The sequence below is a fragment of the Macaca mulatta genome, chromosome 1 (assembly GCF_049350105.2).
Source record: "Macaca mulatta isolate MMU2019108-1 chromosome 1, T2T-MMU8v2.0, whole genome shotgun sequence".
In the NCBI taxonomy this organism is placed as follows: Eukaryota; Metazoa; Chordata; class Mammalia; order Primates; family Cercopithecidae; genus Macaca; species Macaca mulatta.
This window is the reverse complement of record NC_133406.1, coordinates 187,649,724-187,665,877: the sequence shown is the minus strand read 5'-3', so window position 1 is coordinate 187,665,877 and position 16,154 is coordinate 187,649,724. Positions and strand designations below refer to the sequence as shown.

Below are 16,154 nucleotides of genomic sequence, written 5' to 3'. Positions count from 1 at the left end.
TGGTTACAAACAATCCATAGTAACAGGACGTGAAACTAGACAACCAGTTAGATCAGAAATTCTCAGAAGGGAGTATGCCTTAACCCTAAAGAGGCCTAGAAGAGCTGTGGCAAGATGAGGGCGTTTATAGCCCTATGTTATCCATATGGACAGGCGCCCCCCCATGTGTCTGTTTATAGGCTCTCCACAAGGGTCGCATTCTATTCCCAGAGCTGTGAACATCTGCTTTTCTGGGATAGGAATCTTGGTGAGGCAAAACCTCCCTGACTGCACGTCCGTTCATAGGCTCTCTGCAGGGGGAAGCACATCATGCACTGATGGCTCATTCTGGCAGTCCAGCCTGGCATTATCTTTACACAATCCTGCATGCCATTTTGTGTTCACAATAATCAGGAGCATTTCATCTTTTATTCCATAGCAATAGTTTCAGGGGGTCTCCCTACATCTCCTCCTTTTCTCTGATTTAAATGAACCATAGCAATCATAGCTTGGTGCTGATTACGATTGGATTGAAGAATATTTTTTTCCAATTTTACACATGAACAATAAACCAATAGCACAAATTATACACAGAACAAAATTAATGACAGTGGATCTTCCAAAGATTTTACTCATTGAATGGGGTTGAGATCAGATAACTCCTTAAGGATAGCGTCTAAAACTTCAGCACCGGGTAAAGCAGTTAAGTGTGCTTGAGAGGCCTCTAAAATCTGTTCTTTTAGCTTGCTTATGTCTAAACTTAAATTATCTTCTCTTCCTTGTAAATGGCGTTTTACTGATTCCTAATTGTGAACAGACTCATTATATTGAAATGGAGTTACACAAAAATCAGAAGTATTCCAATCACATTGCATTTGTAATCTATGTTCTTTTTTTTTTTTTTTTTTTTTTTTTAGACGGAGTCTCGCTCTGTAGCCCAGGCTGGAGTGCAGTGGCCGGATCTCAGCTCACTGCAAGCTCCGCCTCCCGGGTTCACGCCATTCTCCGGCCTCAGCCTCCCGAGTAGCTGGGACTACAGGCGCCCGCCACCTCGCCCGGCTAGTTTTTTGTATTTCTTAGTAGAGACGGGGTTTCACCGTGTTATCCAGGATGGTCTCGATCTCCTGACCTCGTGATCCACCCGTCTCGGCCTCCCAAAGTGCTGGGATTACAGGCTTGAGCCACCGCGCCCGGCCTGTAATCTATGTTCTAAACTCATAATTCTATCTCCCATCCATGTAACAGTTTGTGTTAGATCATTAATTTGGCCAATTTTTGATCAATACCTGACTGAGAATTCCACATCCGAGTAGAATTTTTTTGCCATTTATCCACAAAATGAACAGTGTGAATAGAGTGATGTAATGCAACTCCACCAGTAGCAGCAGTCGCAGTAACAACAATCAAGCCCATTATTACTGCAATTAATGTAAAAATAAATCATTTACTCCTTTTAAGAATTTTTTGTAGGCTGGGCGCGGTGGCTCAAGCCTGTAATCCCAGCACTTTGGGAGGCCGAGACGGGCGGATCACGAGGTCAGGAGATCGAGACCATCCTGGCTAACACGGTGAAACCCCGTCTCTACTAAAAAATACAAAAAACTAGCCGGGCGAGGTGGCTGGCGCCTGTAGTCCCAGCTACTTGGGAGGCTGAGGCAGAAGAATAGCGTAAACCCGGGAGGCGGAGCTTGCAGTGAGCTGAGATCCGGCCACTGCACTCCAGTCTGGGCGACAGAGCGAGACTCCGTCTCAAAAAAAAAAAAAAAAAAAAAAAAAAAGAATTTTTTGTAAAATATTGTTAATAACATGGATAAGAAGGGGAAGATTCCCAAGGCCTATGTAATACGGTTACGGGGAGCCAAATACCTTCTCTGGCTCTGACTATTAAAATACTATGATATTGTTTAAAGGATGAGTCAATACAAGTATACAAGTAACAATTAACACAGGTAATTATGTTGGTTTTTGAACTAATATGCATCTTTTCTACTAATAACATATATAGTGGTTTAACACAGCTTTTAAGTGGTATAGTTTTGTTGGACTCCATATAGATAGTATATTTGTTTTGGGATGGTACTGGTTTTTGTGAATGTGGAGTAGGGGGAATAGGTTGTACGAGAGGTGGTGGGGGAACATTAGCAATGAGAGGGTATAAGTCCTCATAATCTTTACTGTCCCATCTTTGAATTGACCTTTTGATGATTGCCATAGTGATATTTTTGGCTGTATAGAAATAGTAGTGTAAATCAATCTGTTGTCTTAGTTTTCGAGGTGACAAGGTGGATTTACTTATAACACTTTCTCCAGCCCAAACTCTTATACCAGTCATAGCTATGGTTAATCTCCATAATTCTGAATGTTCAGTTCCTAAGTGGGGAACAACGAGCCTTGGCTTTGGAGGGGCAACCCCTGCCCCTTTCCACTTAAAAGGAAAAAAGGAGTTTAATCTACGATATAATAGGGGAGGGCTGTCACTACTTTTTTGATAAGTAATATCATAGAGAAAATGTTGACAATCTCTGTGACCCTGAGAGCAATCATTAGTAATATGACCTTTAGGAGCCCAATCAACAGTGGTGTAGTGAGAAGAATTAAATAACACCATTCCTTCTGAACTAATACAATCCTTCCATATTAATTTGTCAGCATGTGAAGACAAGTTGAGAGGACACGCAGGTCCTAAAGGCTTATATTGCGATATGTGAATATAATCAGTGATTCTTGTTTTGATCTGCCTTAGAGGTTTTAATGAGAGCCTTGATACCAAGTGTCCTAAGGGAGGGACAGAGTGACCAGATGGTAGTGTGACTGCCCAAGTTTGAATATCTAATGAGAGACATCCATTAGTGGGTCCCAGGCACAAAGGTGGATACCTAAAACCTAAAGTGATATCGAAAGGGGTTCCTTCTTCTGAAGGTTGGGCGGGACAACGATCATCTACAGAACCAGGTGTCCAAATACTATCACTAACATAGACCTCGATAGGGGCGTCCATCCATGTCATGGCTCGAATAAGAGGAGGAAAAGGAACATAGGCCAAATATTTATAGTTTTTAACAGTCTGTGGGGTGACAGAGGGTAGAAGGATCAGTATCAGGAGGAGGCAGAGGTTGAGCCGGACCTGGATCGCTGGAGAGAAGTTGTTCAGGGTGGCTGACTGGATTGTCTGTTGTAAAGGAGTTAGCATGGTCATTTTCTTCTTTTTAGTGATACGTTGACGTCCTAACCCAATCAAAGTGGCTATTTGATCAAAATATATTGAAAGAGTTTTAGAGGCTGAATTAGGAAGAAATACCCATTCAACTAGAGAATCATTTTGTACTATTAAGTCTCATAGGAGAGTGGATGGAAGGAAAAACTAAAAATTGTAAAGGTAAATTTGGGTCAATACGAGAGACTTATGCCTCTCTCACTCGTTGTTTCATGAAAGTCTTGCTTCACTTAGGTATGTATATATGTGTGTACTGGGTTGTAAAATGTATTTTATTGTGGTTTGCAGTCAAAACAATAGTCAAAGTCGTTTCGCTTTAGCATGATCACTCAGCAGCAAGGCACTACCTCTTACCTAATCAGTCATCAAGTTCAGTAGATTTTACTTCCCTTGTATTTCTTAGGTCTATCTCTTTCTATCTTTTTTGCTTCTGTATTAGCCCTCACTTGGCCTGTTTCAGAATCATGCTAGTTGGTCTCATTGCCTCCTGCCATACTCCTTTCATCATTTCTCCACATTGTGTCTAGGATGATCTAAAATGCAAGTCTCATCATTCCCAGTCTCTTTCTCTTTAAAACTAGACTATTTTAAAAGAGAAATTTTAGGTTTACAGCAAAATTGAGTACAAGGTACAGAGATTTCCCATGTGTTTCCCCCATTCCTCCATATATAGCCTCTCCCACTATCAGCAAGGGTACATCCAGAGTGATACCTTTGTGTCAGGATGAACATACATTAACACATCATTATCACCCAGAGACCATAATTTACTTTAGGGTTCACTCTTGGTATTTTGCATCTATGGATTTTGACAAATGTGTAATGACATGTATCCAGTATTATAGGATCACACAGAATAGTTTCACTGCCCTAAAAATCCTCTGTGTTACACATATTCATCCTTCTCTCCCACCAGCTCCTGGCAACCACTGATCTTTTTACTGTCTCTATAAATTTTACCTTTACAGAGTGTCATTTACTTGGAATCATAGTTTGTAGTCTTTTAAGATTGGCTTCTTTCACTTAATATGATATCTATTTAAGGTTCCTCCATGTTTTCTCATAGCTTGATAGCTCATTTCTGTTTAGCACTGAATAATATTCCATTGTTTGGATGTGCCATGGTTTATCCATTTACCTCCTGAAGAACATCTTGATTGCCTCCAAGTTTTGACAGTTATGAATAAAGCTAATATAAACATCTGTGTGGTTCTATCAGAATGGCTCATGCCTGTAATCTCAGCACTTTGAGAGGCCGAGGCAGGAGGATTGCTTGAGCCCAGGAGTTCGAGATCAGCCTGGGCAACATAGTGAGATCCATCTCTATAAAAAAATGTAAAAATTAGCCAGGCATGATTATGAGCACCTGTGATCTCAGTTACTTAGGAGGCTGAGGTGGGAGGATTGCTTGAGCCTGGGAAGTTGAAGCTGCAGTGAGCTATGATCACACCACTGCACTCCAGCCTGGGCAACAGAGTGAGACTCCATCTCAACAAAACAAAACAACAACAAAAAACGTCCATTTGTAGGTTTTTATATGGATGTAATTTTTCAGCTCCTTTGGGTAAATGCCAAGGAGTGCTATTGCTAATTTGTACGTGTATTGTGTGTACTTTATTGTTGCTTCATTTATTTATTTATTGAAACCGAGTCTTGCTCTGTTGCCCAGGCTGGAGTGCAGTGGCACAATCTCGGCTCACTGCAACCTCTGCCTCCTGGGTTTTCCTGCCTCAGCCTCCTGAATAGCTGAGATTACAGGTGCTGGCCACCATGACCAGCTAATTTTTGTATTTTTAGTAGAGACAGGGTTTCACCATGTTGACCAGGCTGGTCTCGAATACCTGACCTCAAATGATCCATCCACCTCGGCTTCCCAAAGTGGTGAGATTACAGATGTGTGCCACCATGCCCAGCCTGTACATGTTTAGTTTTGTAAGAAATTGCCAGACTTCCTAATGCTCCATATCCTTGTCAGCATTTGATGTCAGTGTTTTGGAATTTTGCTGTTTTAATGAATAGTGGTATCTAATTGTTGTTTTATTCCAGTCTCATTTTAAAAAACATTGTTGTCTGGGCATGGTGGCTCACACCTGTAATTGCAGCACTTTGGAAGCTGAGGCAGGAGCATCACTTGAGCCCAGGAGTTTGAGACCAGCCTGGGCAACATGGCAAACCCCATCTGTACAAAAAATACAAAAATTAACTTAGCGTGGTGGTGCGTGCCTGTAGTCCCAGCTACTGTGGGTGCAAGGGGAGCTAAGGTGGGAGGATTGCTTGAGTCAGGGTGGTTGAGGCTGCAGTAAGTTGTGATCGTACCACTGCACTCCAGCCTGGGTGACAGAGCAAGACCTTGTCTCAAAAAACAAACAAACAAAAACACTGTCTTCAGGATAAAGCCCAGACTGGCATTGCGGGGCATAAAGGGTCCCTTGTGAGTTGGTTCCAGAACTAGACTAAACTTTCAACTCTATTACTTATTAGCTCTATGCCCCTGGGTTAGTTGTTTATCTCTCTGTGTCCTAGTTTTCTTATCTGTAATGCATGGAACCTACCTTTTAGGATGATTGTGAGGATTAAATGAGTAAATACATGTGAAATGCTTAACACAATGTATACCACAGTAAGTGCCCAATAAATATTAGTTGTTATCATTGTTTGGACCTAAGTTACTTTTGTGTTCATATTACTTTTTTTTTTTTTTTTTTTGGAGACAGAGTCTTGTTCTGTCATCCAGGCTGGAGTACAGTGGTGCTCTCTTGGCTCACTGCAACTCTGCCTCCTGTTTCAAGTGATTCTACTGCCTCAGCCTCCCCTCCCGAGGAGCTGGGATCACAGGTGTGTACCGCCATGCCTGTCTAATTTTTGTATTTTTAATAGAGACAGGGTTTCACGATGTTGGCCAGGCTGGTCTTGAACTCCTGACTTCAAGTGATCTGCCCGCTTCGGCCTCCCAAAGTGCTGGGATTACAGGCGTGAACCACCACACCCAGCCATCCTTAACACTTTCTACTTTGTGCTTTAACCTATGTCGTACCAAATTATGTACAGTTCTTCCACAGAGAAAAAACTGCTGTATTCTCTCACTTCTAGACCTTTACTCCAAAATTTCTTTCTCTTTCACTGTGCTAACTGCTACTCATCCATAAGGACTTAATTTAAATGGCAGTTTCTCTGGGAAGCCTTTCTTGTCCTCCCTCCAAGTCTGGGTAGATGTCTCTGTCAAGACATTCTGTACTTCTGACACTGTAGTGTAACTGTCTGTCTTAGGTTAGACAGGAAGCACTCTGAGGGCAAGGATTTTGTATTATTTATTATTGGAGTCCAAGAACACAAGAAGTGCTCAATGTGTTTTTTGTTTGAGTAGTGAATGAATAGATTTTCATTGTGTAGAAAATATAACTATACTTAGCTGGGCGCAGTAACTCATGCCTGTAATCCCAGCACTTTGGGAGGCCGAGGTGGGCGAATCACGAGGTCAGGAGTTTGAGACCAGCCTGGCCAACATGGTGAAACCCTGTCTCTACTAAAGATACAAAAATTAGCTGGGCATGGTGGTGTGCACCTGTAATCCCAGCTACTGGGGCGGCTGAACCAGGAAAATGGCTTGAACCCAGGAGGCGGAGGTTGTAGTGAGCCGAGATCATGCCACTGCATTCCAGCCTAGGTGACAGAGCAAGACTCCATCTCAAAAAAAAAAAAAAAAAAAGTAACTATACTTGTTTGTATTTATTATCTCTTTCTGTATCTCTAGTTCGTGAGGCCTGGAGCTGAGAATTCAAGAGACTACCCTGACTTGGCAGGAGAAGCAGGTAACATAGAACATTTAGATCTTTGAACATTCATAGTTTATTATGTGGTCTGTCTTGATTTCATGGATGGGGCAGCCTTGCAAGCACAAAAAGAAGCCCAGTCAAGGGAGAAGAACCTGTGCAGAGAAATGCCTAGTGACTCACTGCAAAGGAAAAGAGCTTGGGCATTCTTAGCAGCTACATAGCCAGAGCAGAGAGTGGCTTACAATTTTATGTGCTGTCCAAATATTTGCTGAGGTGGTTAAGGGATCTGTGGGAGAGAGAGGTAGGGTCATTAAAAGGGATAACATCATTCTAGTGGGTGTTAACTTTAGGAGTTCTAATAAAATTAGTGTCTTCCTTTCCTGGAAAAGGGATAATCACATTCAAAATGTATTAAATACCATTATGGTGGTTTTCTTCACTTCATTGAGCCAACATAGAGAATTCTTTTTCTGTCACTAGGTTACTGCACAACTAAAGGAGGTGTTATAGTTTGTTATTGTTTATTCTAATGAGTATTAGTACTTTTGAGCAAAAGACGGGTGAATATTAGTGTGAGTGGAACCAACAGGGAGAAAGATGTACAGGTGTACGGGTCCTGGTTCTCTAAGCATTTGGCATTCTTTAGAGACGTGCCACGACCAGGCTGCATCTGGCTACACTGTGGGTCTGAGTTCTAGCAGAGAGATCCGCATCCATTGTTCTCCTTCTCCCCCACCTCTCTTGTTTTTAAAAAGGGGACAAGCATGAGAGCTTCTTTACATGATATATATAAATAATTTGTTTTGCCATCAATAAGAAATTTAATTGTTTTGTAAAAATCTAAATGCTGGCATTGCCAGAAAAATTTAACAGGCTTTTTTTTTTTTTTTTTTTTTTTTAATTTGAAATGGAGTTTTGCTCTTGTTGCCCAAGGTGGAGTGCAATGGCGTGATCTCAGTTCACTGCAACCTCCATCTCCCGGGTTCAAGCGATTCTCTTGCCTCAGCCTCCCGAGTAGCTGGGATTACAGGCACGCACTACTACGCCTGGCTAATTTTTTTTGTATTTTTAGTAGAAACAGGGTTTCTCCATGTTAGCCAGGCTGGTCTCGAACTCCTGACCTCAGGTGATCCGCCTGCCTCAGCCTCCCAAAGTGCTGGGATTACAGGTGTGAGCCACTGCACCCAGCCTAACAGGCTTCTTTATATCCCTGCCGTTATAGTACAAATTCACACACAAATGAAAATGGAAAAACTACCAATACTTGATTTCTGTCCCCTATTTTTCCACTTGCAATCATATACTTAGATGCCTTTTGACTCCATGGGAAAAAAAAATCTAACGTTGAGAACTACCACTAACAAGAAGAAAAGAATATTTTTGTTTTTGAGAATGAAATGGTTCCCGACATAGTGGGTTCTTAAGCACCTTCTCTGCATATGTAGTATGCTAGCTTGATGTCTGTTGGTGTAATTGTTACTCATTTGGCATGGTTAGTGCACAGGTTGGTGTCTTCAAAGAGGCCGAGATAGGCCTCACTTACCTTTTGCAAAGCACCAATAGCTGCACTCTGGAAGTGCCAATCTGTTTTTAAGTCCTGAGCAATTTGTTGCACCAGATGCTGGAAGGGAGGTGTGTGAATCAGCCTAGTGGACTTCTGATAACGTCTGATTTCACCGAGTGCCACAGTACCAGGCCTGTAACGATGAGGCTTCTTCACCACTGCAGTAGAGGGCACACGCTTACGAGTGGCTTTTATAACCAGTTGCTTCCTGGATGCTTTACCACTGGCTGATTTTGGGCAGTCAGCTTTGTACTAGCCATGGTATAGAGACCTCCTTACTTACCCTCCTTCTTTGGGTGGAACTCTGCCAGCTAGAGGTGGTGCTGATGATAGAGAGGGGCAGCAGCTGCTGGAACACCTAAATAAATGTTTTGGTTTGGGGGCAAGTACTCTAAGCTTAGGTGCCAGTTGTTTAGGAGAATTCTGGGAAATACCTGCTGTCAACACTTGGAGACCTTCTCTTTCGTCCCATAAGTTGTTAGGCACAGTCCTTTTCCTAGGGAGCGTCCCCAACTCAATTCCTGCTACCTTGTTGCCAGGCAACCCAAAAGGAGTTACTGTGTTTATTCCTTAGATGTTCCTGCTTATTACCATAAGCATCCAGTACATATATATTTAGATTTTGCCTCAACTTTTTTTTTGTTTTCTTTTTTCTCTTTCTAACCATTCCTTCAACATCAACTCTTATTATTCAACTCAATACTTACATGTTATACAAGGAATCAGAACATGTCTGTCCTCCAAAACGAAGGTTCAAGAGATTTGATTAATTGCAGTGGTTCTCAGGGCAGACACTATTCACTTAATGTTTATCTTCTGCGTTGTTAAACGTTCTCCTCTTAACTGATGCCTCCAAACAGCTTCTGCCTGTCTCTTAAGTGGGAGATAATTTGATCAGTTTTCTCTATATTTTTTGACCAATTTCTTTTATTTCATTAAAAAATTTGAAGTTACTTTAGTGTGTATATAATATTTTGATTATAAAATGGTAATATTGAGGTAAAGTTATGATGTTTGAAATTAACTTTGGGGATTGACTAGTAATAAGAAATCTGGCCAGGCATGGTGACTTATGCCTGTAATCCCAACACTTTGGGAGACCGAGGCGGGCAGAGCACCTGAGGTCAGGAGTTCGAGACCAGCCTGGCCAACATATAGTGAAACCCCATTTCTACTAAAAAATACAAAAATGAGCTGGGCATGGTGGTGGGTGCCTGCAGTCTCATCTACTTAGGAAGCTGAGGCAAGAGAATTGCTTGAACCCGGGAGGCAGAGGTTGCAGTGAGCCGAGATCACATCACTGTACTCTACCCTGGGCAACTGAGTGCCCAGGTCTCTCAAAAAAAAAAAAAAAAAAAACCCGTCTGATTTACTCAGCTTACTTATTAATACTGTGTTTGCAAGCAACATTAGGAAAGTAAATATCTTTTAATAAATGAACTTTTATATGGGATAAAACTTAAAACTTCTATTTATTATTATTATTATTATTATTATTTTTTAGTTATTAAAATTAAATTGTAGAGACAGGGTTTCACCATGTTTCCCAGGCTGGTCTTGAACTCCTGAGCTTGAATGATTCGCCTGCCTTGGCCTTCCATGGTGGGATTACAGGTGTGAGCCACTGCACCTGGACAAAACTTAAAACTTTTAAAACCTAGCTTTGCTCTTAAAAATACTCCCCCATTCTAATTATGTAAAGAAGTGAGCAGTGCCAAAGGATTACTCCACTCATAGATCTCACCTACAGCACCTTCAGACCACATCAGTCACATTTCGTCAAACATTTATTCAAATACAACTTGGGGATAAAAATCCCTGAGATTCTGTAGATGCTTTTGCACTTGCTGTCTCTGGACTCATTTGTAGACTGTGGTGTTGAGGCAGGGGTATTGGTTTAGAAGTCTTACCCCACTTCTCCAGACTGCTTATAGGAGGGGGTTCTGCTCCCTTTTCTTTCCCGTTATTTCCTAAATGCATAGAATGGAGGGGAGCACACCAGCAGAATTGTGTCCTGTCACTTCCATTACTTAAGGACTTCTACTCTTTATACATTCCTATATCCTCCTTTTCCTCAGAGAATGGTTGGGGACCCCTTTACATCTAAATGCACATGACATGTGCTTGAGTGATATAGCAACCATGGAACTCCTTGAAACATTTTCAGATAGTTAACTTCTGTGCTTCCATTGTTTTCTTATCCTTTTAACATTTTTGTTTAATAATTATTTTAATCTGAAAGCTTATACAGAAAATCTGACATTAGGAAAAAGTGTGCAGCAAATAGTGAGTGCCTCCTGGGCACTGGGAAGGTTTCAGATTGGTGTGATATACTGATCTCAAGGTTCTTACCATCTAGTAGAGAAAATAAGGCAAGTTTAGAGAGACAGTGAGTAGTAGACTGTGAAAGGTACAACATGCTGTTAGCATTTTTTTTTTTTTTTTTGAGATGGAGTTTCGCTCTTTGGCCCCGGCTAGAGTGAAGTGGCTCAGTCACAGCTCACTGCAACCTCTGTCTGCTGGGTTCAAGTGATTCTCCTGCCTCAGCTTCCTGAGTAGCTGGGATTTACAGGCGCCTGCCACCACACCTGGCTAACTTTTGTATTTTTAGTAAAAATGGGGTTTAGCCATGTTGTCCAGGCTGGTTTTGAACTCCTGACCTTGGGTGATCCACCTGCCTCGGCCTCCCAAAGTGCTAGGATTACAGGCATGAGCCATCATGCCTGGCCTGCTGTTATCATTTAAAGGAGGTACAGAGTACCAGCTAAACATACCTTTTTGTAACTCATTCTTTCCCACTGATTATAAGAGCAATGCATGTGTTTTATTGTAACAAATAATTATGTACTAAAGAAAACAAAATTTTGACCCAGACCTAATCACTATTAGTATCTTGGTGTTATTCTATTTTAGCATTTTCCCCCCATGGCTATATGGGATCACATTTGTAGTTTTGTATCCTATTTATTTATTTATATATTTATATATTTTTAAGGACAACATTTCACTATGCTGCCCAGGCTAGAGTGCAGTGGCTATTCACAGGTCCAGTCATAGTGCATACCACCTCAAACTCCTGGGCTCAGGCAGTCCTCCTGAGCAGCTGGAACTACAGGCACTCGCCACCGCACCCGGCTTGTATCCTTATTTCTGAAATTGATTTTATCATGAGCATTTCCCCTTTTACTTAAAATTGTTTGGAAAAGGGCCAGGCGTGGTGGCTCATGCCTGTAATCCCAGTACTTTGGGAGGCTGAGGCGGGCAGATCACCTGAGGTCAAGAGTTCGAGACCATCCTGGCTAACACGGTGAAACTCCGTCTCTACTAAAAATACAAAAAATTAGCCAGGCATGGTGGTGGGCACCTGTAGTCCCAGCTACTCGGGAGGCTGAGGCAGGAGAATGATGTGAACCCGGGAGGCGGAGTTTGCAGTGAGCTGAGTTAGCACCACTATACTCTAGCCTAGGCAACAGAGTGAGAGTCTATCTCAAAAAAAAAAAAAAAAAAAATTGTTTGGAAAAGAATGTTTAAGTTGTGCATAATATATTATTTTATATATATGCTGTTATTTTTGTTGGACATTTAGGTTCCCAAGTTTTTGATATTTTAGAAAAATTGTAGTTAACATTTTGCTAAATAAATGTTTGTTCTAATCTCTGTTTATTTTTGAGGAAAGAGCCTAGAAGTAGAATCGTAGGAATAGTGAATATGATCATTTTTAAGTTTCTTTTTTTTTAATTGAGACATGGTCTCCCTCTGTTGCCTAGGCTGGAGTGCAGTAGTGTGATCATGGCTCACAGCAGCCTTGACCTCCTGGGCTCAAGCAATCCTTCTACCTCAGCCTCCCAAGTAGCTGGGACCACAGACACACACTACCATGCCTCCTTAATTTTTGTATTTTTTTGTAGAGACGGGGTTTTCCCATGTTGCCCAGGTTGGTCTTGAACTCCTGGGCTCAAGGAATGCTCCTGCCTTGGTCTCTCAAAGTGCTAGGATTACAGGAATGAGCCACTATGCCTGGCCTCTTTTTTTTGTTTGTTTGAAACAGCGTCTGGCTCTGTTGCCCAGGCTAGAGTGCAGTGGTGAGATCACGGCTCACTGTAGCCTTGACCTCCAGGATTCAAGTGATCCTCCCTCTTCAGCTTCCCAAGTACCTGGGACCACAGGTGTATGCTACCACACCTGGCTAATTTTTATTTTTTGTAGAGATGGGTTCCCACTATGTTGCCCAGGCTGGTCTCAAACTCCTGGGCTCAAGTGATCCTCCCACTTCAGCCTCCCAAAGTACAGTAAGCCACCATGTCAGCCAAGATTCTTGCCAAATTAATTTTCAGCATTTACACCCTTAGAGTCTCATTGGCAACATATGAGAATGTTCTTCTCAACATAGTCTTGTGAACGTTATTATAAGACATTTATTTTTTGCCCATACGTTAAGCAGGAAAAGATAACTCATTGTTTGACTAACCCAATTCTGTAATCAATTACTTTATAAATTATAATTGATTATTATAATTAGTGTGTTTGTGAATTAAAAAAATCTTTCAAATACATTTATATGGTTAAAAAAAAAGAGGCTGGGCTTGGTGGCTCATGCCTGTAATTCCAGCACCTTGGGAGGTCAAGGGAGGCGGATCACTTGAGGTCAGGAGTTTGAGACCACCCTGGCCAACACAGCGAAACCCCCTCTCTACTAAAAATACAAAAAGTAGCATGGTGGTGGGTGCCTGTAATCCCAGTTACTTGGGAGGCTGAGGCAGGAGAATCACTTGAACCTGGGAGGTGGAGGTTGCAGTGAGCCGAGATCGCGCCTTTGCACTCCAGCCTGGCGACAGAGCAAGACTTTGTCTCAAAAAAGAAAGAAAGAAAATACAGGAATACAGGGCCAGGTGTGGTGACTTATGTCTTTTACCCCTCACTTTGGGAAGCCGAGGTGGGAGGATCGTTTAAGCCCAGGAGTTAGACTGCAGTGAGTTAGGATCACAACACTGCACTTCAGTGACAGAGAGAGACCTTGTCCTTAAAAAAAAAAAAAAAAAAAAAAAAAAAAGGAAGAGTGGCTTGTAATTCTCAGGACTGTCCCCCATGGACAACTTCTTTTAACTTGTTTTGCTTTAGTTCTTCTGGTGGTTATCTAAATACTTCCTCAAGTTTTTGATTTGTCAGTTTTAGATGTCTGTTTTTTCTCACTGTCATAAATGAGGATTTAGCTCACACTTTTTTTTCAACCTCACTGTCTTGTTTCCAATTTACTTACATAATTTTTCTCATTTATTTACATAATTTTTCTCAGTTCATCCACTAGTTGTTTCTGCCACTTTTGATAGCATCCTTAAGCTCTCTTTCTTGTTCCATAGACAGAGTCATCTCTTGATCTTGGCTTTGTAAGATGAGCACATTTGTGATGTCTGCTCCCAGTAATGACAATCTTTCTCATTTTACCCTCTAGATGTGCAGTGGAGCTACAGGGATGAATAAGACAAGGACCGTGTCATTAAGGAGCTGTAAGACTCTTCAGATTTAATGTAGATAGATGTGAAGTTATAACAGAAAGTGTTAAGTACCAAAAAGGAGATACGGAAAAGTGATGCAGTAGCTTAGAGGAAAAAATGATTACTTTTGAAATTAGAGATCTGAGATGATTTGATGAAGGATTTGTCATTTGAATTGAGCATAGACTATATAGAGTAGTTTACTTTGAGAAAACTCTAAGCTTAATTTTTACTCTCCTAAAACAAATACTTAAAGCACTTTTTGATAAAAACCTTTTGTTTTTATAGGGCAGAAGGCTTTAGCTGATGCACAGATCCCTTATTCAGCAGTGGACCAGGCATGTGTTGGCTATGTTTTTGGTATGTATTAAACTGTGTATTCTAAATTTTTTTTACCTGAATCTAGTAGCAGCTACACAAACAATACAGAGACATTTGTCAGTTTTAACCCTCAAAAACTCAGAATTCATTCAATTATATTTGCATTGAAAAAAAAAAGAAAAAAATCCCTCAGAATTCAAAGTCTGATTTAAGGGGATTACCACTATTTATATATTTCCCTTATGTGTCAACCTAGTGTAATTTTTCTTTTGGTGACTATTCCAAATCATACTGTAAAGATCTTCTTTGGTCTTTTTAAAAATACGGCCAGGCACTGTGGCTCACGCCTATAATCCTAGCACTTTGGGAGGCCGAGGCGGGCAGATCACGAGGTCAGGAGATCGAGATCATCTGGCGAACACGGTGAAACCCTTCCTCTACTAAAAATACAAAAAATGCACCTGTAGTCCCAGCTACTCAGGAGGGAGAAGCCCGAGAATCGCTTGAATCCAGGAGGCAGAGGTTGCAGTGAGCTGAGATTGCACTCCAGCCTGGGCAACAAAGCAAGACTCTATCTCAAAAAAAAAAAAAAAGCATAGTGTTTCATTGAATAAATGTATTATAATTTATTTTACCAATCCCCTTTTAATGGATATTTAAAAGTTCCAGTCTCTTCACAGCATTTAAAAAATACTTAATGTCAAATAAAGATTGAATATATTCAAGGTATAAAATAAGATGATTTATGTATATATTGTGTAATAATTACCACACTCCAGTTAATTAGTACATTAATTACCACCCATGCTGTACATTAGATCCACAGAACTTGTTCATCTTATAACTGAAAGTTTGTACCAGTTGACTAACATCTCTCTGTTTCCCCAACCCCAACAACATTTTTTTTTGTTTTTGGCAAAGGGGTGGGGTGTGTGGGGGAACCCCTACATCATTTTATATGATTATATGATATTCTACTCTTGAAGGTCTACTATAGCTTATTTAGAAGTAGTAATGATATTTTCTAAATTCTAGTTATTATAAAAATACTATGAATATATACAGTATTATTAAAATACTATAGTAGGTGTTACTGTAGATGAATGTTTGTGCATATATATGATTTATTTCTTTGAGATGTCAAGATATCAAGAGAATTCTAGAAGGGAAACATACTGGGTTAAAGGGATGCAGAATATATTTATTGAAAAGCAGATCCCTAACTTTCCTGATTTTGCTGAAGACTCCTGGAGCCTGTACCTTCAGATATTCCCATCACACTGCTCCAGCATGTCTACCTTGGTGGTCATGTTACTTGTGTTTGAAATGCTTGTTCCTTGGTGCTGTAAAGAAATAGCACTTGAACATAAATTTAATTTACTCAGCAAGGCCACTTTTACTTCCTGCAGAAAGGGTACACTTGCCAGCAGTTTTGCCACGAGAGCACCAAACAAAGGAGACAGGATCATTTATAACCTGACGTGTCCACCCTACTGCTGTGTCCAGTTCCATTGGCTGGAACGGGACCTCACATTCTGTATTTGTCTCGATTGGCTAGCAACTTAGAACTTTTTAAAAGAGGCAAAGGCAGAGGAGAACAAAGGAAGGAGGAAGTAACTTGTGGAATGCCAAGAAACGTAAAAACACCTTCAAATAAGGAAGAGGAACAGGTTATGACCTAATGCTTGCTTGGACCAGTATAAGCATGCCAGGGCAAATACTTAGGCTAAATAGTGGGAACTAAGAACATAAAGTACATTGATTTCTTTACCATGGCTAGCAGATATTTAAGAATGTTAGCATAGGTCTTT

The 16,154-nt window shown here is 40.9% G+C and overlaps 1 protein-coding gene and 2 long non-coding RNA genes across 18 annotated transcripts in view; 2 read left to right on the top strand and 1 right to left on the bottom strand.

Annotated features, from left to right (window-relative positions):
* The window catches only part of SCP2 (sterol carrier protein 2), a 123,524-nt gene that overhangs the window by 13,884 nt on the left and 93,486 nt on the right, over window positions 1–16,154 (top strand). For 7 of the 16 annotated variants that reach the window (XM_077956642.1, XM_077956614.1, XM_077956649.1 and 4 more), the window contains exons 2-3: window positions 6,945–7,002; window positions 14,311–14,382. In XM_077956642.1, coding sequence (XP_077812768.1) covers window positions 6,945–7,002; window positions 14,311–14,382 — 130 coding nt within the window. Of the gene's footprint in view, window positions 1–6,944; window positions 7,047–14,310; window positions 14,428–16,154 lie in introns of all 16 variants that reach the window. The other 9 variants (XM_077956653.1, XM_077956641.1, XM_028833685.2 and 6 more) reach the window with 4 other exon arrangements.
* On the bottom strand, window positions 3,344–6,899 carry LOC144333363 (uncharacterized). Its single transcript, XR_013401950.1, has 2 exons — window positions 6,707–6,899; window positions 3,344–4,134 (listed from the first exon to the last, which is right to left on the bottom strand). It is a non-coding gene; the product is annotated as an uncharacterized LOC144333363 (long non-coding RNA).
* LOC144333352 (uncharacterized) lies at window positions 7,107–13,550 on the top strand. Its single transcript, XR_013401937.1, has 2 exons — window positions 7,107–7,239; window positions 13,287–13,550. It is a non-coding gene; the product is annotated as an uncharacterized LOC144333352 (long non-coding RNA).